General features: G+C 38.4%; 1 protein-coding gene across 1 annotated transcript in view; it reads right to left on the bottom strand.

Annotated features, from left to right (window-relative positions):
- The window catches only part of nphs1 (NPHS1 adhesion molecule, nephrin), a 56307-nt gene that overhangs the window by 17895 nt on the left and 15746 nt on the right, over positions 1 to 22666 (bottom strand). Inside the window, exons 5-13 of the mRNA XM_028470707.1 lie at positions 15952 to 16074; positions 12913 to 12994; positions 10298 to 10401; positions 8413 to 8534; positions 8076 to 8247; positions 6420 to 6577; positions 1539 to 1680; positions 838 to 962; positions 582 to 750 (exon numbers count right to left, since the gene is read on the bottom strand). Of these exons, the coding sequence (XP_028326508.1) occupies positions 582 to 750; positions 838 to 962; positions 1539 to 1680; positions 6420 to 6577; positions 8076 to 8247; positions 8413 to 8534; positions 10298 to 10401; positions 12913 to 12994; positions 15952 to 16074 (1197 nt within the window). The remainder of the gene's footprint in view (positions 1 to 581; positions 751 to 837; positions 963 to 1538; positions 1681 to 6419; positions 6578 to 8075; positions 8248 to 8412; positions 8535 to 10297; positions 10402 to 12912; positions 12995 to 15951; positions 16075 to 22666) is intronic.

Here is a 22666-nt window from a genome sequence, read left to right on the forward strand (position 1 = left end):
GTTTTTGTGCACAGTTCCGCATTCACTTTGATGGACAGTCTCAAAAACACAAAGTCGAAGCCTATTGGCTCGGCGCACTCGGAGATTGTTTCCATTTGTTTAGTTGGACAAAGGAGGAACTTATATACATTAATGTATATGAATGACCACTGGCAGTAGACCAATAGTAAAAGACTAGTTAGGTTTTTTTTTTGTACATAAACATAGATTTCTCAGAAACTCCGGATATCAGCATTAAGGGGACGTGTCAACGGAAATTTTTGTTGTCAACATTATCAATTATGTTGACAACAACATAATTGTTGTCAACATAATTGATAATAATTATTGCATTATTGTATATGTTACACACATTGTGGTTGGCATGAATCTCGAAACGGTCTATATATTTAATTCTATCTTCTATCCCCACGCACGCACACACACACACACACACACACACACACACACACACACACACACACACACACACACACACACACACACACACACACACACACACACACACACACACACACACACACACACACACACACACACACACACACACACACACACTTATGTCTCTTACATGTACTCACAATGAACTTTGAGCTTGGTATAAGCAGTGATTCTCTCTTTGGATTCATTTGTAGCGTCACATCTGTAGATAGCTTGGTTGTCACTTGCAGTCAGGACCAGTGCAAGTTCTCTGGCTACACCCATATCAAAGGATGTCTGTCTCATTGCATCAGCCACGACCCTTCCATTCTATAAGAGGAAGATTACAGAGGATTGCTGGTACAGTGTGTACATATAACTTACAGGCACTTATGCAGAGCGACCGTACACTTTCACCTTGTACCACGTGAGAGTCCCCATGGGATTTCCTCCAGTGGAAAAACAGACGAGACGCACTTTGGTCCCTGAACGAAGGGGGATATCTTGAGGTGGAGCATCAAGCCATATTTTTTGAGGAGGGTCTGTTGTGAAAGAATTGATATAGAGATTAAAGCTGATTTAACATCCCCAAACATTTTCTTAATATACCTTTGTTGGAAAACTTAATTGGAAAATGTTGAGAAAGACAATGATGACAAAACCAGCACATACAAGGAGGCATTCAGGCATTCCAATGTTTTAGTAAATCTGATACAAAATGTATAATAAATAATAAATTGTTGTTTACTGCAAATGATCAGGTTTAACAGCAACAGATAAATACATCAATTGCATATTCACAAATGTATCAATATAGTGTTACAATTATATTATTGAATAACCCTATGTGAATCTTATGTTTAAAGCTAGTAGTCGGGGCTTAATATAATACTTTCATCCCAGTTACTGCAGGCATTTAATCTTATTTTATTTTTTATGAATTTTCATTTTAAGTGCTTAATAAATCACTCAAAAGGCAATGCCAAGAAATATTGTTTTACTTTGTACTTGGCTTTCAGACTTGCCAAGGTCTAAAGATTAGACATATACAGTACATGTAGATTTATTTTTCTTGATATTGAATATCAGGCTTTAAAAAAAGGGTAAAAAGCACTCACAATAAACAGTGAGTTTGGCAGCTTGAGTTTTGGAAAAGTGTGTGGCCTTGTTAAAAGCCTCACAGGTGAGCTTCATCCCATCCTCCTCACGGGACACCCGGTGGGTCATGTTGGACATGGTTGTCATCCCACCATTGTCTCCCTGCAAACGGAGAGAACGTGACAATTCATCTGGGGGACAGATGGCCTTGATGTGGCCTCCGTACTAGTAGGAAGGGAAGGGAGACAGAAACCAGTGAGAAAAACAATTCTCCTTGGTTGCCTTAGTGAATACAGATGGCGAATTAGCTGCTGTAATAACTGATGCTGTGCATGGTTGGTGATAAATAAGCATATTCATCCGACTCTCCTGCTTTGCACATGGTTATAAATTGAGCAAAGTGTCATTCTGCACCTGCCTGGTAGCGGTCATGCCTATGCAGCACATCTGGTTATTAGCGCTCTGATTGTGGTGATTACTGTAAAAGCTGCAATCAAAAAGAGAAATACACTGGACAGGAGCCACAGCCTTCATTAGCTTCTTACTGTTTCCATTGCATTAAGGCACACATACGGCACACTTTGTGCCCGTGTAAGATCAAATAAAAACACTGCTGCCAGAAGAATAAAGACCTTGGTTAACAATACTCATCTTCAGTGTCAGCTTTTATTTGCTTTGATCTTATTAATATACAAAAGATGAACTGCAGAATATTTTTTTTTGGAATCTGCGAATTAATTTGTAAATCTGCAGCCACCCTATTTACAGAGTGCTCATTGTGTTCTTTCATCTCTATACATCGTACAATATTTCATATTGTGGGATATGATTTGAGGTTTATTGTGTCTTGATACGGCGAGGGCTCAGATGATGGAGAATGACATTGGACTTTACTTGGCTAACCAGCACTGGATATTTACAGACACCATTCATTTAGTCTACATTCACACAGCAGGTCAGAATGTACAGTTTGGATTTTTTCTTTTGTAAAACTCAGAATTTTTTTTTGTGTGTGTGAGCTTGTTCTTATTTCACATTAAATAAAACTTATATCAGTTTAGAGTATGAACTGAATGTGACCCTGAAGTGACCCGCATGCGCAAAAGAGGTCCTGAGGTAATACGTAACCACACAGGCATGCACTATTGTCTTGCCGTGTGTGTGGCATTGATAAAGTTTCTGGACAACCAAAGTCAGAACTACAACAGTTAACTACTACTTCTTCTTTATGAGCCCTATTCTCCGGTGTGAACTTAAGCGCTTTTTACACGCCTGCAGTAAAGCGCTTCTCTCCTGCACGTATTCTCCGGTCCAGGTTCCTGACACGCCCACCGTGCGTAAATCAACCAAAAGCGCGGAGTCTGTGAATGAAGGCGGTCTGAAGCAAAGGAGGGAGACTGGGCCAGGAAGTCATTTTTTTTGTGGCTGTCTAGAAATCATGGAACAAGGAGTTTTCCTAAGGCTTGTTAAATGTCATTGAAATCCGTGAAAATTATAAAGCGCACTTTTAATTTGAAATGCTTTCGTTTATGAACAATGTAACAGGTTGATTTGATCAGGGTGCAGCAGGGTGAAGATTGGACACATTTCTCAATCCGAGCCACAGTTAAAATCTCTCTTTTTCCCCTCATATCAACACCAGATTAACATTTGTTTGTGTGGAAAGCCTGATTTTATTAACTTCTTACAGTCCTGCATTCAGAAATGATCAGCGCGCATTAGTCTTAAAAGATGGTAGCAGTAGGCCAATACATCAAGATTGAATGCCATCCACCAATACATTGACAGAAGAATAACTAATCTTACATATCAAATCCATTGCATTATTATCATTATTATTGTTAATATTAATAAAAAAAAAAGTTATTATTATAATAATGATAATATATCTATAAAGCAAGCAATCTCTATCTGTCTGTGTGTGTGTTCCTCAAATATCTCTGCAGATCAGGCTCAGATTGACCTGAGACTTTCAACATGGCTGCTGCTTGCTGCAAAGGTGTGAAACGTTGGATTTATTTAGATTGCAATGATACCGTTCATAAATTATGTCAAAAAATTGTTGCCCGGGAGCGGAGCCAGCAGAGTGATGTGACGTGTGCATCAGAGCCAATCACTGGAGTGCTGAGACTGATGACATAATCACTGAAGAGTAGGGATGTAACGATTAATTGTAAGGCAGTTAAAAATCGATTCATAGGTATCACGATTGACATCGATACTTTGAAAATTGAATCGCAGTACTTTTTTTAAACAGCAGAGGGTGCTATATATTTATCCTTTCTCTTGTTCAGCAGTGTACGCGGCGGGCGGAGTCTGCTAATACTTTCTTTCTGGCCGCATTCTACTCTTAAACATGTTAATAAATGATTCTTTACCCCTTTAGCACCGAAAAAATATCTGTAATATTACGTGACTATCTGTAAAAGTCACGTTTTTCTATTAGCTCTGTCTGCTAGCATAGCTTCTCTTCTTCACTTCAAGAATTTCTGCATGCCAACCGACCACTGGGTTACCAGCGCCCTCTGCTTGTCCAAACAAATATCTGACGTAAATCAGTGAAATGACTGTTTTTTTTTTTTTTGTTTTTTTTAAGTCCAATTGTTAAGGCACAAAATGCATTTTCAGTTGCACTTTTAGAAAAATAACTTTTATGCAGTTTTGCATTGTTTACTATAGAACCAGAATTTAAATTAATGGGCTTCATCTTCATTTGTATTATTCCTTTATTTATTTCATTCAAGATTTATTTTTAGTTAAATTGCATTGTTTTGAATAGTTTATCAAGGAATTATTTTGACAATGAAAAATAAAAGGAAAATAATACAGTATTGTCTAGTTTTTTTCCCAAAAAAATAAAAGAATATTTTTCAGTCATCATTTGCCCACAGTCCCATTTTGTAAAATAAATCGTGAGAGAATCGTAACGTGAACCCAGTATCGTGAATCGAATCATATCGGGAGTTGAGTGAATCGTTACACCCCTACTGAGAGGTAGAACTGATGACATCATTACTGTGAACTGAGGAGCCTTTGGTGGCTTTGATTACCATGATTGCCGGGTTGCGGCGGCACAGTTGGCCGGATTGGAGGCGGCTTGTCCTGGCCGACAAAGTGCCTCTTTTGGTTCAGTTTGGGTGAACCGCGTGTGTGTGTGTGTGCGTGTGTGTGTGTGTGTGTGTGTGTGTGTGTGTGTGTGTGTGTGTGTGTGTGTGTGTGTGTGTGTGTGTGTGTGTGTGTGTGTGTGTGTGTGTGTGTGTGTGTTAAAATCTGAATTAAATTTGCATCAAGAATTGCAAAGTGTTTACAAGGTCAGTTTAAAGAGGATTTAAGTTTTATTCTCACAGTTTCTCCAGGCATAACTTCATGCTGGTGTGTTGCTTTTTCCAAATTTATTCATTTAAATATATGAAAATGACAATAGTTATCACTCTACACATTTCACATCAAACCTAAATGTCCCTGACGTCCCACCTTCAAACACAACCTCATTTGGTCATCCATGAAAAAGCTACTTAACTGCCCACTTTTCTATAGTAATACATACTTCCTAAGGGCACTGCACTAGTAATAATATTATTAATAATAATAAATTACACTGCAAGATCAAAACAATAGTTATTTTCTGTCTTCTGCTAAGTGAATTTATGTTAATGTGTGCAGGGGCTTAGTCTGTAATAATTTATTATCATCAGGAGTACCATGCAATGTGTTAACTTTATGGCGATTGCTCCAAAGACTTAGAAAAAAAAAAAAATAATAATTGCATGAGGTTGCCATGGCTCTCAAAAGGTTTACAAGTTGGCAAATGTAGCTCATTAGGCTTTTAATGCAAGCTATGAATAGCTTCACTGCTTCACTGCTGCTATTTTGGAGAAGATATAAGTTTTCATCACCTCCGACACTGTGCAGTGTTTACTGAAGGAAAGAAAATTTTCAATTGTGGGTCGGCCTGCGATGTACAAAAAAATTTGAATTTGAGCATTTTCTCCCTGTATTAATTCCAGTAATTTTCTGAGTGAGAAAAATTGTGAGAAACTGTGTCAGTCTGGCAACTTTTATGAAATTTGTCAATGCCCAGAGGTGAAAGCAACAGATTATAATAAGTACTCACGTTACTGTAATTAAGTTGCTTTGATGGGTACTTGTACTTTTTTGAGTACATTACTAAATCAGTCATTTTACTTGTTCTTAAGTACATTTTAAAAGAAATTAAGTAATTTTTTACAATTCTACACCCAACCGTTACGGAGTAAATTATTATTTTTCGTTTTGAAATGATCAACGGACATTGTGAAACTACAGAAAATGAAATGACCAGACAACAATAAAATGCATCACCATAGCCTACCAACCAGATTAAACATAATGCACGGTGCTAAAACAGCATAGCAGCATTGAATGCCGGTTATTTTCTCAGTTTAAGAGTTTATATAAAGCTATATTTAGAGCCTGTGTATGTTTTCTTTCTTTTTTTTTTTTTTTTAATTTAATTCATTGGTGTTATTTTATTCGAAAAAAACCTGACAAAACTTTTATTTTATACAGATGTCTTTGTGGAAAATAAATGAAGTTCTAATTGTGTAAGATTCCTTTTTATGTTTATACATGAGATGTTTACTGTCTGCAAGGGAACCGTGGCAAGATTTATGAATAATAAATAAACATAGGGGTGAAAGTAACTAGTAACTTTTACTTTGAGTACTATTTAATTGAGCTACTTTTTACTTGTACTTGAGCATCTTATGGATAACTTACCAGTACTTGTATTTGAGCACAATTTCACAATTTAACAGTACTTCTACTTGAGTAGGATATATCAGTGCTCTTTACACCTCTACCAATGCCTTACCCATTTGGCACGTTTCAGTTGTATGCAAATTGTGTGCATATTTTCCCACCTCTTCCATTGTGAAAGCGGTGGAGTTGAGCTCTTTGTAGCCTAACCACCAGCGAATGTGGACAGGAGGATTACTGGAGGCAGCATGGCAGCTCAGCTTCAAATCCTGACCCTCAACGGCTGTTAACGAACCCAGGAGCGTCAGCTGTGCAGGCTCAACTGATGAAAACATACATAGACCAACATGCAAATAACAATCCCATAAAATATCACAATTGAACAGCACATTCAACAGCTTCCTATTCTGATCGCAGCTGCGGTGTAACTAATTTTGGATGTCAAACATAGAGCTGTATCAAATCAAGGGACAAAAAATCCCTTTGAGTGGCAACTTGTATTCTTGGGGAGGAGTTTTCTCTAAGTTTGCTTCATTTAAACCAGAGGGAGAGACGGGACCACCACAATAGCTGCTGCAGGCACATAATACACTCTTATGAAACCTGTGGGAGGAAAACAAGAGCTGGTAACTGTGATACACAAGCATGGAAGAAGGGTTTGTGTATATATATATCTAACATAATTGTGTTTACTTCACATGATGAATCCTCACATTGCAAACACAAAGGCTGCCACTACAAAACTTCTGAATGTCACAGGGTCTTTGTATATTCCGTGGCACTTTTTCAGTGTCCTTCAGTCACTAACAGCCAATTAATATTATTTTTTTCAGTTTGACAATATTATATCGCAGACACCAAAATGAAATTGTTTGGCATGTGTTTTGAAAATTGTACTAATTGCATTAGGATTGTAATCCTTTGTGTTTATTTTGTTTTATTGACTTAAAACCAAAACAGAAACACAGAAACCTCAAAAACCAGAAAAATATTGTTTTTCTGTTTTAAAATGAAAATATTAATGGCAAAATTTGTTCTGCTTGAGATATTTACGGGAAAATTAGAGCGAGAGCGTAAGCACATCAAATTCTGTCAGAGCGAACAGGACAGTCCAAATAGTATCCAAATAAACTGGTGACTGACTATCGACTGTGAGGCTGGTGTGAAGAACAATAGATGTTAGAACTTCTACGAATTGACACTTTTGCGAAAACAATTACAGCTTTGTTGAGGGCAGTAAAAATATTTATTTTGCACGTTATAATACTGCTAGCCAGCTGTCAGCACACACGGAAGTTGATCACAAGAAATGAGGAGCACCAGTAGAGTCATTACACCACCTCTGGTTCCTTTAATCTCCTATCATGTGTGTGCTTTTCGTAACATCCATTAAAAAAAAAAAAAAAAAAAAAAATTATTTAAGAGTTAATAATTTTTCAATTCACCAGTTCATCAGTAAAGTAACTTGTGCAATGAATGGCTCCTTTTTTTGTCCGAGAGTAAAAGCCCCCCACCCCCAAAAGAAAAAATTAGGAAAATGATACAAACAAAATATCAGCCATTGTTCATGATGGTGACAGAAACTGTAGCCTGCAGTGATGCAGGAATGCTAAGTAAACAGCCTGTAGTGATTTAATTTTAGCTGTTTTCTTGTGATTTTTATGAATGTCATAATTCATGTAATGACAGTTAAATTAAAGTGCCAAAATAAAAGTTTTGTTGGACATAGAGCCAATTAATCTGACATCTATTTTAGAATCACTTTAGAATTCTCAGGGTTGTGTGTGATTGCACATGTATCAGGCATCTCTTCCACTCACAGAACACTGTGATTTTACGGATGACAGACTGAGGCGATAAGGACACCAGGTTGGTGCTCTCACAGCATAGCTGGGCGTGGTTGTCGGCAGGGGTGATCTTCAGTCGGAGAATACTGCTGGACTTTTGCGCGACAACATCTTCCTCCCAAGTTGTCGACAAAACCTCTCCATTCTGAAACACAACACAACATAATGGTTGAATGGTTGTGAGTTTGCTTATAGGGCACTCGGTGGTGAAGAGGAGATGTGCTGGATAGGATCATTATCTGCTGATTTTTTTTTGCCAGTGTGATAATGTCCCAAAGCTGTACTGTAACAGATGGTGCAGTCAATGTACCTTGGTCCAGTGAAGTGTGGCTAGGGGGTTTCCACCCAGTGACACACACTCCAACACCAGTATTCTCCCAGCTTTCACTTCCTCTCTCTCTAAACCCAAAATAAGTGGAGGCTGAGATGGGACTGTCAAAAAAAATGGAAGGATAAAACAAAAGACAATTTTTGACAATGGAAAAGGAAATTGAGGGTAAAAGCTGAAGACAAAACCAGTGAGGAATAAAGAGTGGAACAGTAAATCAGAGATATAGTGATGCCACTACAGTTTATACCACAGCACAAAAAAGAAACTGCACCCGGATGAGAGCACTCTTGGCAATTGAGAGGGAGCTTCCCTATTTGTTGAGACAGGGCCAATAAATTGGCCACAGCCAACGTGACTGTGTGATAAGAGGTCCGGATCTGATGAAAGCATTAAGTATTAAGGGAGCAGTGAGCTGGATCCAGTCCATAAAGCAAAATAACAGATGTTCAAACAGTAATACGGAAACATGAAAAATGAATAAATTACAGCCTCCTTGAGTAAAATATATGCAGTAAAATAAATTAGAAGAGGATGGGTCTTTGTTATTGCTGCAATCAGTTTCAGGAGAGCAGACTGCAGACTGTGGGCCAGCATGACAAATTGCCACCTTGCTAACGATCTGACGGGCTGAAAATGGCCACTGCACTGGCTTTGATGGGCTGGCATGCTGAGTGAGACTGCAGCAGTGGCCCCAAGTTCTGCAACATTAGCACTTTAGCGAAGAGCCTGTGGTGTTTAGTAATACAGAGCTGGGTGATAGAGAGGGAGGGCAGAGTCCTCATGGTTCCTTAGTGTTAAAATAGTGGCAGAGGCACCCAATGTGAGGAAGCAGGAATAGAAAAATGAAGGCATCTCATCAGCCTGTGAATAATATTGCGCTTAGGTTTATGGGAGCACTGGCTGCTAAAAATGTCAGCAATCCCGTTTCATTTTAATCAACGGTGTGATTTAGCCCTGGGAGAAGCAGGTGGGATGACTGTATGGCTTCAGCAATCAATTTCTTCAACTGATCAATGTGGTTGAAAATACTAAACCCTCTATATGTGCAGTTTCACACTGTTTAGACTTTTAGAAACAATAGCTTCTATTGTTGCATTCCCATATGCAGTATAAGAAAAAAGTAACAGGAAATACACAGCAAGGCAGAGGCATCATGTTTGTCTATGAACCTATATAAGCTGCTGCAACCTTTTTATTGTATGATGTCACAGAACTTTGATCATAGCATAAAAGAAAAAAAAAGAATAGAAACTGGCTTCATTTCCTGCCCCGGTGGAGTCTAAATTAAATTTAACCTTATGAGCACAAATGTTGCTGGGCTAGTTCTGCACAATTCATTAAAATCAAGTCAGGTAGCTTTAGCTTTTCATATCGGATGTATTGTTAAGAATTCAGAATAATCCATCTGAGTTACTTTAATATTAGTGTTATGGGCCTAGCATGACACGGGGGCAATATCTAGAAATAATTTTAAGAATCCTTATTGGAATAATTCAATCTTCTCTAATGCTAAATGTATTGGAGTTTGGAGCACCTTTTTTTTAGTCATCACGAGCAATAAGAGTGGACACTTGCCTTAGATACATCAACATCACTGGACTTCACTGAGAAGACGATGTTCACAAGGTTGCCCCTGCTGGATGTCGCTCTGAAGCAGGTGTGACTTTGCCTTCAGGATGAATGTTTATCCTTGGACCACTAACATGGACTGAACGCATAGAGCCACATACTCCAGGGCTGCCTGAGGTTGAATTTTTGTGTAACTTAACGTGCCTACATGTGAGTATTGTTTTTTTTTTTTGTGCATGTGAGTTTTTTCAACAGGATCTTGGTTGTCAGTTTAGAGAAAAGCCAGAACACTCACAGAACACGCTCATGGTCACTCTGGTTTCTACAGGCTTGAAGAGGGCGGGGTTCTTGGCTTGACATACCAACTGTCTCCCATTGTCTGAGCTCAGCGTAGTGAACCTTTTGGAGGCAAAATATACAGATGGACACAATCGAAAGTCAAAACATGTTCAATTAAAATAAAGAATCAAAACTTAGATAAGAAACTGAAATGAGGATCTGCAAGAAGTCTGTTTCCTTTGACAGATGTACTGTAGGCCTGCTAGAACTAAACAAAAAAGGGTTTGTTCAGTCAGGATTACTTTAATCAAATTGTTTTATTTAGAATGCAGTTTAGATTTGGCGGTAAGGTTCTGTGTTGTGGGACCTCTCTGCCATTCCACGCAGTTGCGTGGAAAGCCCAAAGTGAAGGGAGCTCCACTAGCACTTCCATAACCTACATGGAGAGGCATAAGCAGAGAGAGCGGTCAGCATGACCCCCTGGGAGCACAGACGTTAGATGTCAACAGGTGACAGAAGAGGAAGAGCTGGGGTGAGGGTGGGTTGCGAGGTGTTTGCGGACAAAGCGTGCGGAAGTAGGTGTGTTGCCATGGTTTAAATCAGCACTGTGACTAACTCTAGCCAATGGGAAACATGGAACATGATCAGCTGGATGATTAACTAAATTAGGGGATGGATACTGTCAGTTGTGAACAGCTACTGACAGATGAAGGGGCTGGACTAGCTTGTCTCTTGTGCCTGTCTGAACTAACGCAATGCTCAATGTTTTGTCAACAACACCTCTTCACCTGATGAAAGCTACACGAGGACTATCAGAACAAAAGTAGGATGACTGATGAAAAACTATATTTTATCAGAACAAATTTCCTTTTTTCTGATACCGCCAAGTTAGTAGGAAGGGCTATGAAGGAAGACATGCAGAAGGTTAGGCGCTCTCTCAAGCTGTGTTCAACTGCAAGAAGCGGCCATTGTCCTGTAATTATAGAGCTGATTAAAGCAGTAGAATCACTGCCACGTGTTCCCCTTCACTGCAAAAAATAATGCAAAATTGCAAAGCTCTTAAAAATATTTAGTTTTAGTGGACTAAATGTCAAGAAGGTTAATTCACTCATTTATTCATTCATTATCTTTACCCTGTAGGCCTATATGGGTGCAAGGGTCAACTGATCCATATCCCAGCAAACACGTTGAAAAAGAAATTCATATTCATAAACAAATTGACTCCAATTAACCTAACATACATGTTTTTGGACTGTGGAAGGGAAGCCAGAATAGAGAAGGAAAAAAAACCTCAACACTATCAATTAATAAAACTAATAAATAAATAAAAACAGATATTTGAAAACAACAACATTCCAGCAAACCAAAAATTCAAGATATTCTATAAATGTGTGTTGGAAAACACATAAATAAAGTCGAGTTATGTTATTAATAATTTCAGGTGTGCATACACATACACACGCTTGTTGATGCGGCTGACATTGTCTTCAGTCGATAATGTGGGCAATAAAGGAATTTTTATAGATCACACCAACAGGCTCTTTATGTTTGCGTCGCTTTGAATGCCGATGTGCATTTATGGCTCTTTATAATTGTGCAAGGAATCGGTAACTAGCGAGTTTTCAAAGACTGAAGAGTATGAGTGGCACTGGTGTTTCATTAACTTCATTTGAAACGCTCACGTCATTTGTGGCTAGTAAAGTTCCACTTTATTATTTATGGGTTTAGGAATTTACTCATCATCTACAGTACAAACGTTTTCTAGCTGTTTCTGCTATTGCAGAACTGATTTAATGCACAAAACAACCCTCAAAGGTCATTTATCTTCTCTATACAAATGCATGAAGAACGAAGTGGGAATAGAGCAGCTGTTTTTTTTAAGAAATATTACTGGGATTTATTACTTTTACACTAATATCGGGGAAAAAAATACAATTTTGGAAAGCAGAAAAGACTGTTTTGTGCAAATAAAGCAAGCATTTTGGTACAACAGGTTAGTAGAGTGCCAATGTTAATATATTTAGTTATTTTAATTGCTGCAACATTAGGAGCTATGTGACCAGAAATTTGACTTTAATATCAAATTTGAGGGTTGCAGACAAGCTATAGTAGTGTGATGGAGAAAACACAACAGAGATATTTAAGGCTTTATGAAGAAATGTGTCTTTTTTTTGACAGTACAATGACAAATATAATAATTAAAACACACTAGTGAGAACATGAATATTGCTCAAGATCAAGGCTGTTCTGTAAGAGAGCTGAACACCATTACTGCTCCTCAGTCCCAATGTTATCTCAGGATATGACAAGGGGTTATTATCTTTGACGCAAAGGAGACATAGAGGATTAAAGTAATCCAGGGACCTGCTTAATGTATGGGCACCCGGCAAACCAGCAAGAATTGACTATGTCTTGCTGCGAGAATGTAATTTTGTGCATTTGACAGAAACTAATTCAATCGCACGGTGCCAAGTAGCAGTTTGCCGTGTGCAGAAATTCATTGCTCTCCCTGAGACAGAAGAGGAGAATAGGAGTCTGGCGAAAACAAGGGAAACAAGAAACACAAGTAGCCTTGGAGAGATTGAGCAGGATGGTGAGGAGAATGAGTCTGGCAGGCGGTTGAAGACATACGTTACTTCAGCGTGCGTGTTCAGAAGCTTATCCTCTGAGCCAGACATGGTGGAAGTCGCCACACCTGTCAACTCGACACCATCTAGACACAATAAATAGAAGGCACACATAAAACACAGTGTGAAAATATGTTCATGAGTAACCAAAACACCAGCATTATCCTCACTATTGATGTTAAGAGCATTTAGAAGATAAATATGCTATCAACAGTATCTAAAACCACTCCGACCAGGGGTAGAAAGGCCAACTGGCATGCCGGGCATCGTCCCAGTGGGCCGGACCATTCCACTACATGTTTTTTAGTCTTTTTTGACGAGCGTGTGGAGGCAGACATGGTAACAGGTGGCCAAAAGTGGCAAAAACGTGGCAAGTGAAACGAGTGAAAAGTGAATAAAACGGGTCAAAAGCAGTCAAGAGTAGCCAAAAAATAGACAAATATAGAGGAACCAGTTGGTATGTAATGTCTAAGGATAGCTAAAATGGGCAAAATGTGGCAACCAATAGTGAAAAGGGGCAAAAATGTAGAACAAAAAGAAGCAAAATGTTGAAAAAAGGAAACAACTTGTATTTATTGGGCAAAGGTAGCTTATTGGGATAAAAAAAAAAAAAAAAAATTGGATAAAAGTGTCAAAAATAGACAAAAAATAGGAGAAAAAAGAAAAAAAAGGATATTATTGGCAAACATTAGCAAAAGTCTGAAACATTTTTTGAAAAGGGGCAAAAATGGGACAAAGAAAAAAGGTAAAGAGGGTTAAAGTTCCCCTCTTTTAAGGTTTTCTGGGGAAATAATATTTCAAATTAAAGTGGCAGGCGGCGCCAAAGGGCCGGAAGAAGTGGCCGGGTCGGTAACCCAAGGTCGCGTATCATAATGTTGGGGATCAGGGTTTGGTCTTAGCAAATTTGGTGCAAATTGGTGGAAAAACAGCTGAGATATTGCATTTGAAATGTTTTAACTTTAGCAATAGCATTTACCTAGCAATAGCATTAGCTTAACATTAGCAATAGCAAACAATAGCTTAGCATTAACATAAATCTATCATTAGCCAATCGCTCGCTGAAGACCTGGAGTAGCACCAGACCTGTGCGCAGGCAAACGAGTGAGTGAGAGAGGAAGATAGTTTAAGGCTCTTTTACAACTTTTGAGCTCCTGGAGACTTCTCTTTTGATGAAACATACTTTTTGACTGTTCCTTATTTGGTGATTAAGTTTCAAAACTTTTATTTTGATGTTTGTTTGACCGCTTGCATTTTAGACTCGGAGGTTATGACGGCACCCGGAAGTTATTGACGGGCAATGGCGCGGCTGTGTTGAAAGCGAACGGCAAACAATGCAAATTTCTCCGCGGATACGGCATTACAAACGGTGATATTTTCACCACGTGCTATATAACTAAATACGCACCTTGTACATGCTGAACGCACACAGAGCAGTATAGAGAGACAGTTGTGACAACGGAAAAGTTCATGGAAGTTTCAAAAAATTCCCGCGGGTCCATTTTTTTTCTCTACACACGCATTTCAACAACCTGTGACGGAGTATGTGCATGCGCGTGTGTAGGAGAGAACCCACGGAGGAGATGGAGAGAGTCTCAAAACACGCCCTCACCACACATAAGGTATTTATAATAAAAATATACTAAATGAGTAAATTAAAACAAAAAACGAAATAATATTTATATAAAAAGTACACAAAACGCCAACAGAAATCCACAAAAATATACAAAAAGGCTCCAAAAACACACAAAATGACTCAAAAAAACATATATTGCAGAAAAATACACCAAACGACAACAAAAATATGAAAATGACTCAAAATACACTAAAATAAATATTCATACAAAAAATACACAAAAAGACAACTGAAATGCACAAAACTACACCAAAAAATGTACAAAAATATACAAAATGACTCCAGAATCACTTTACAATGGCAAAAAAAACAATAAATATATTTTAAAAAAGCACAGAAACACAACAGAAAGATACAAAAATACACATAATGACTCCAAAAACATACATTACAGAAAAATACACCAAACAAAAAAAAATATAAAAGTAAGTGAGTAAAAAACCACACATTTATCGTGCGCATGTCCCATTAAACCAGGGAAATCGCACACACGATTTTACTTTTCATCCGCGAATATACTCCTTTATAACATTACGGAGTACAGAGTATTTACACCTCTTTGTACATCCAACCTTCAAACACATACTCATTTGGCCATAATTGACAACTCTACTTAAGCTCCCACATGAATACATACTTCCGACGGGCACTGTACTAATTGTAAATAAAAGCAATTACAAAAGGTTCCTGCTGGCCATTCTGGCCTTCGGACCCTAATTAAGACATAAAGAGCCACATGTTCAGCATCACTGACTTAATAGCAGCTTCTATGTGGTGTTTGCTGATAATGTAGTTGGCTGGTCTGGACAGAAAATGCCAGGGCTGAATTTTAGTCCCAGTCCACCCCTGTCTCCGACCCATGTTGAAGTTTGAATCACATCAGTGATAAAAAAAAAAAAAATATATATATATATATATATATAGATTTATAAAATACAAGAATGATGTACATTTGAGGCAAAAATAAATTCACTCTAACAGTAAAACACAACTTTTCCTGTCCAGTTTCAGCACAACATGGTGTAATAGGTGTGACAGCAGGACGTTAAAAAAGTAAGGAATTGCAGTTGCTCTTGCAAACAGCTTGAAACGTATGATACATTCACTTCACACAGAACTGAAAAGGTAGCAGAAATTGGAAATTCAAATGGCGAGGCCATTTTCCTCCCACATGGATTTTGCTCTTTTCAACTCAGCTATCCATAAACAACGATAAAACATGGATTTTTGTCACCCCCCCGACTGAACTTGCATTTTTATTCTCAGTATATGTATTTGAACAAGTTGTGGTCGATGAAAATTGCAGTCAGTACAATATGAAAATAAAGTTTAGCTTCCTCTTTTGATCTCGCTTGTTGTATTTTGTCATCCCTATCATATCAAATACATCGGAGAAAAAAAATGAATCACCTTTAAAAAGTGTGATATCCGCTTCAGGCTTTGCATCAGGGGCAACACAGCTGATAGTGTACTTCCTCCCCGCAACCCAAGGGGTTGCCATGTCCACCAAAAGGTTCGGCTTTGAAGGAGGAACTGAAAGAGGTAAAGCGCAGTAAGAGGTACAGAGTTGTAGAATAAACCTTTATAAAAACAAAACACACATTATGAACCATTGGAAGAGATGGTTTTATGCCAACAAAATAGTGCAAAAATAAGACATTTGGGAAAGACAAGAACATCACGCTGTCAACTTTTGATTGATTGGCTACAATAAGGATTGATCTTCTGCTGCAGTTCAAAACAAATTGTGAACAAAAGGAAAACACGGGGATGAAACAGTGATGCAACTGCTCCATCGCTAATCTATCGTAGCCAACACCAAACATTCCTCTACTGAGATCACCTCAAGCTAAATATGTGCTTTCTGCACTGATCAAAGCTGTCATCACTTCCCCAATGTTCTCACTTTGCAATCGCTTTATTCGACCATGAATTGAGATCTCAGAAAAACAACTTTTAATACCAAAAAAAAAAAAATGTTTGGCAGGGAATTTGGAAATCTGTCATCAACTAATTATCAAAAAGACTTCAGCAGATTTGTTTGCTGCACTTTGCTGTGACCACCCATTAAATCATTCACATAGAAAAATGACTTTCCATTCATCCAGCTTTGTGCAAGTGGGCTTGTTGAATTAGAAACTACGGTTACCGAGCAGGGTTTTTTTTGTGTGTGTGTGTGTGTGTGTGTGTTTTTTTAACGGCAATTAAGTGTAAAGGATGTCTGAGTGAGGAAACGAAATGGGGAGCTGGCAAGTAGAACAGGAGTAGTGAGACAGGCGTGACAGCCTGGCAGAAATGGGGAAGAGGAAAGACTGAAATGTGAGCGGAAAACAAACGGGAGAGGATAACCAGAGTAGAAGGGTAGCTGCTGCTGAGTTGTGAGATAAATCTGCTGCCAGAGTTTGACCAAACAGCGAGAGCACAAGAGCCACACAACCAGCCAAGACATTCAGAAGCCAATTCACACTGAACCACTAAGAGGTGCTGTTGCTGTGTGTAGAGTCACCCATTGGCTCCAGTCTGCTATTGAGACAGATGAGATGTGGCTGCAGCTTCAAACTGATTTAAAAGAAGCAATTGAATCTGTGTGGACTGTGATGGGTAACCCGGAGCACTGCAGAGGCACACGTTGCAATAATGAGATGCATTTGTTTGTTTTTTCCTCCTCTTTTCTCAGAAGATGACTGGGCCATGCATCTATTGACAGTCCCTTGCACTTCCAATCAACTCAGGCCCGGACAATTCACATAGGTGCATCACTTGTTGTGCCTGAGGAGAGTCTGGCAGCCTAACAAATCCTAAAATAAGAATAATGACATGTTCACAAATGAGCCGGGCAGGTATCTAATTTTCCCCTCGCTCGCTCAAGCAGCCTTGCGTCTCTTATCTCTCCTTCACTCCATCATCTCCGTGAAACAGCCTGAGCCCCTCCACCCCCCCACTTTCCTGTGCATGCTAGCATTCTAACCACTGCAGTTCAACTGCAGGAGTGCAGAGGGAGGCGAATTCCTGCTCGGACTGAATGATCACAGCCTTCCATCTATTAGACCCACTCAGCCGCACCCTGTGACCACATCAGCCTGTGAACGGAGACCCAGCCAAAGAGCTTTATCCTAATGTGATCATACATGTATAGCAACAACAACAACAACAACAACAACATTGCATTCTGTTCAATTTATACACACACAGTAAGATGGAACAGACAGCAAACAAGCAGCTCTTCTAATTAACTCTTTCTGCCCTATCTTTGTATAGTTGCCTGACAGCTTTATTTCATTTACTCTCGCCGCCTTTTTTCCTCATCTCTGCATTCTAACCAAATCTCTCTTATTAAGGTACACGTATAAGCACCAAAATAGACAAGTAAACAAGCTTAGAAGAGAAACACTGAGCCACAAAGTTAAATTCATGAGACAAACATGGATGGATGGATGGATGGATGGTTGGTGCAGAGAAAAAGCAGATTAGCAAACATGCATCAATATGCAAAAAGCAGCTCTTTCCACCTATCCTCCTCTTTCATTCACCTACGCGCTCTTTTCATTCAAAGATAAACTCTACAGCGCACACAGATTTGTCCACTCTCTCACACACTTGACATGGAAGAGTGAATGTGCAGACAAGCTACATTCTTCTCACTTTCACAAGTTTGTGCATCGTCAAACATGTGATGTCAGCCTTTTAAAAGCATTTTTCAGGCTGAAAGGAAGATAATAGAGTTCATACCATGCAGACACAATCAGATGTATGTCTTTTAAATGTTGGCCAGCACTCATTTTCTTGGGCAATATTTAAATATGAACAGCAGATTCATGTAAATGCACATCAAAAAGGGTTATATTAACAAAAATAAAATAAAATCTTTCCAGAAGAGACTCCATCATCCATCAACAACCTATAAACCACTTTGTGGATCTGCTCTCTAACTGTCTCTTTTACATAGTTTTTTTTATTTTTTTTTTGGGTGCACTACGCTACAATTAGGATCCTATCCAACAAAAGCCATCTCCCAAATGACTTCTTACAAGACATATATCACAAATTTTGCTGAGTTTACCCTGTACCGGTTAAGGATGTTCTATAGCACAAAAATGACTTCATCTTAAGATGAATATCTATATATGGGTCCAACTTCCTGTGTGACAAACAGATTATATACATATATTTTTTCAAAGAACATCATGATGATGACATGATTTTGTTTTCATTTTTAGACTGGCATGAATTGTCAGTCCCTGTTTTTTTTCATTCTATTCGCAGGGTTACACTTTTTACACTTTAGGAAAAATTGGTCTTATTCATGTTGTTGTTTATTTTATTTTATTTCTATATTACTATTGAGTTCAAAATGTCATACCCAGAGTAAGTATGTAAATTTGCCCAGCGTTAAGTCAAATACAAGCATGGTTATTTTTCCAACTGCAATTTCTTAGTTTTTTTTTTTTCCCTGTCCAAAATATCATATCGTTATTGTGAGCCCATTGTCAGCATTCATATTTACTTACCATATTTACATGCTGTAAATTGCATTTGGAATTTAAATTGAGTTTTTGTCTTTATGTTACATGATGAACTATGTTCTTGCTATATAACAAAAAGGCACGGTCGTAAAGGCACATAAATGATTGAAAGATAAAGTAAATTCAATTCAAAAAGTAAAATTAAATGTTGCTCAATTAAAAATTACTTGTTTTTATACTTTGAAAGTACCTTAACTCTATGCACTAGATCAGGAGTTCCCAATATGTCGATATCGATCTACCGGTCGATCGCGAAAGCATTTTGTGACAATGAATGAAGTGAGCAGCTGTGCATACTGCTTCTGTGGATTTGAACTGTGAGACCATCTGAGATGCTGCTGACCACCACACTTGCACAGTATTTTGGTTCTGCCATAATGAAATGGAAAGGCTGCATTCTTACTCTGTATTTCTTGATTGTTTCCACTTTATAAAACGTATTTCAATCTAACTAAGTTTTTAAATGGTACTGTTTATATATATATATATATATTAATATTACACAAATATTGAATAGTTGTAATGGCGTAACTATTAAAATCAAGTTAGGTCGTCAGGAGGCTCTGTCTTTGACAATACTACCTTTTTTTGACTTCTTATTACCACTTTATGAGTTATGTGTCTGTAAAGTTACTGATTGGTTTCCTGCTGTTAAACACAGCATGTGGCAAATAACATCTTAGGAATAAAATTCATGATACCTGGTATCTAACTACCTTTTTCAAATATGCACTTGAATAAAAAAAAGCACAAGAATTGCCTTCAAAATATTCTATAGTAAAGGTTTTAAATGTAAAAATTATTTCAAGTATTTTAAAAAACACTTTCATGCAAGACACTAAAGTGCACTTTATTTTTTCTTTTATTTTTTTCAAATAAAATAATGGATCATTGAATGGGGGCCAGTCACCTCTGCCACCCAAAGCACCCCCAGCATCCACCCACACTCCTTCATAAGTCCTCCTTATATACTAAGTCCTCATGTATTTACTTCACAATAGCGCAACACATTTTTTAATAGGGTTACATTTATGGTAACTGTCAGAATGTTTCCCATTTGCAATTATATACAAAGTTGTCATGTTCTTTGTATAATGTGTCCCATTTGCTCCACTCATAACAGGAAATCGTAAAATGAAGCCTCATTATATACTCCTCAAGTGCTAAACTCATTAGCTGCACTAAAAACCTTCTTGTGAACCTAAAATGTTTGAGAACCTCCAACCACCACTGATCATAGACTTACACACTTAAAAAACACACATATGCACACACACATTTTTAAACCCCACTGTGGAAAGCCAATGAGTCTAAAATCAGGACACATCAAAAAGTGTTTTGCAGGAGGGCTTTGTGCAGGAATGCCACATGGTGTGGGTGAGGGTTGTTCATTAATAGGATTAAATGCTAACACTAATGGTATAAACCAAAACAGAATTTGTCAGGTAAGTTTTCCACTGGAGGGGGTTTCATCATAGGGGGTAGAGGTTGTTATTGTCATTGATTACTCACTGCCACTTGATCTGTCTATTGCAGTAATCCCCTATCTAAGCTCCAAAGGAAGGCAAAAAACACACAGGAGTTATGTTTCGCCAATAGAAATGTCTTCAAAACATCTCTTTGTAAGGCCATGGAAGAGCTTATTGATATTTTTGCTATTATTCCTGCTATTTACTGCCTGTGGTGATCCTTCTTGAATTAGTCAGTCATTCCTCTTCCTGACCCAAGAATCCAATTATACAACGAGCAATCTTTATTTTGTTTTCCAATGCTTTTCTTTCCCCCTACTGTAGCTCCTCATAAAAGGTTTATGGGATTTTGATTTGATGCAAAGCTTGATGGGATATGGACACAGTTGACAAATTCAGGGGACCTGGGAGGTGTAGTTCATAGAAAAGACATCTGAAGTCGTCATTTCCAGACAGTGACTTCCAGACTAGATTAGTCACATATTCAGCCTCGATTTTCTGAGGTGAAACTAATGACCCCTCAGGATCAGCGCTGCTTCATGCCTTTTAGGTCAGACTTCAATCTTTGCCCTTTGCAAATGTGCAACTGTCAATCTAAAATAGCATGGCGGGAAAGTCCGATTGTAAACACTGAACAAATACACCTGCTGAGATGTGAGACAGGATTCTGATTTAAGCATGTTGGTAACAAAAGGGCAAGTATAGATTTTCACACTTGGTAAAGATCTCTACCACTACCAGCCACCTATGGTGTGAACAGAGGACAATTCCCACACAATTTGACCTTTCTTTGACAAGGCTAAAATCACATGTGTTAGAGCCAACATCTCCGATATAAGTAATATGAGAATGAGGCTTGCTGTGGCAGCAGGTGTAAGCCGGTTTTATGACATTAGGCTATTGCAGTGCAAAAGTGGTCACTGTTCAAAAGAAACTTTGCATAGGCTCTCCCTACTCATCCATACCACCCGCCATCACCCCCGCCAGCCCATTGATGTCAGAAAAACTTGCTCTCTTCCCAGAGAAGAATGAACCCTCGACAACAGCAACACCAACCCCCTCCTCATGGCCACCAAAGGAAAAAGCCTTGTAAGAGAGCGAGGGTAGAGAGGGAATTGTGCAATGGGGAAAATTGGGAGGGGGGTGTAACTAAATGAACTGTGCCTGAAGAAGAAAGCTTCTTTGAAAGCCCATTCCTTGCCACATATGGGTTTGCTCCCACAAGTATGATGAGAGTAAGGAAGAGCAAGACAGAAATACCAGTTGTTATACCACAACAACAGGTGGTCTAATATACTTGCACAATTATATCAATTCCTGTCCATGTGGGTGAAGGAAGTTTTCAATTACTTCCCTTATAATTTATTCTTGTGCAAGGAAGAGACAAGAATTGCCGCAAGGCTTGCTGGTGATATACAGTAACTCCCCTTTGTGAGGTGGCTGGTCGAAGTGCGTGGACATACCAGAACATGGAGAAATTCCATCGTGCATTACACAAATGCAGTCTAAAAACTAGTGATACTCTTGATAGCTGCAGTGACGTGCCATCAGGGTAGGCAAGGTAGGCAGTGCCTACCCAAGGGTGAATTGATATTTTGATTATTTAATTATTTATATATATATATATATATATATATATATTTTTTTTTTAATTATCATATAATTATAAATTGTTTATTTTTCCATTTCCAATAGCCTACAGTACCTATAAGTTTGAAAGTTTCCGCATTTTGTGCATTTCATAGCCCAAATTACTAAACAGCGCTATTTCCTGGCACAGCTGTCTTTTTTTTTTTTTTTTTTTTCGCTCCGCTGTAAGGCAGAGGGAGGCCACGCCCCCTCCCAAAGGCATGTTGCTCCTCTGCCTCCGTTCTCATTGCGTGATTTTACGTGTCTGCTAATACTTTCTTTCTGGCTGCCTTCTACTCTTAAATATGTTAATAAATGATTCATTGCCCCTTTAGCACCGAAAGAATATCTGTAATATTACTTGAATATCTGTGAAAGTCACGTTTTTCTCTTAGCTCTGTCTGCTAGCATAGCTTCTCTTCTTCACTGCTAGAATATTTGCATGCCAACCGACCACTGTGTTACCAGCGCCCTCTGCTGGTCCAAACAAATATGACGTAAATC

Source organism: Gouania willdenowi, chromosome 16 (assembly GCF_900634775.1).
Source record: "Gouania willdenowi chromosome 16, fGouWil2.1, whole genome shotgun sequence".
Classification (NCBI taxonomy): domain Eukaryota; kingdom Metazoa; phylum Chordata; class Actinopteri; order Blenniiformes; family Gobiesocidae; genus Gouania; species Gouania willdenowi.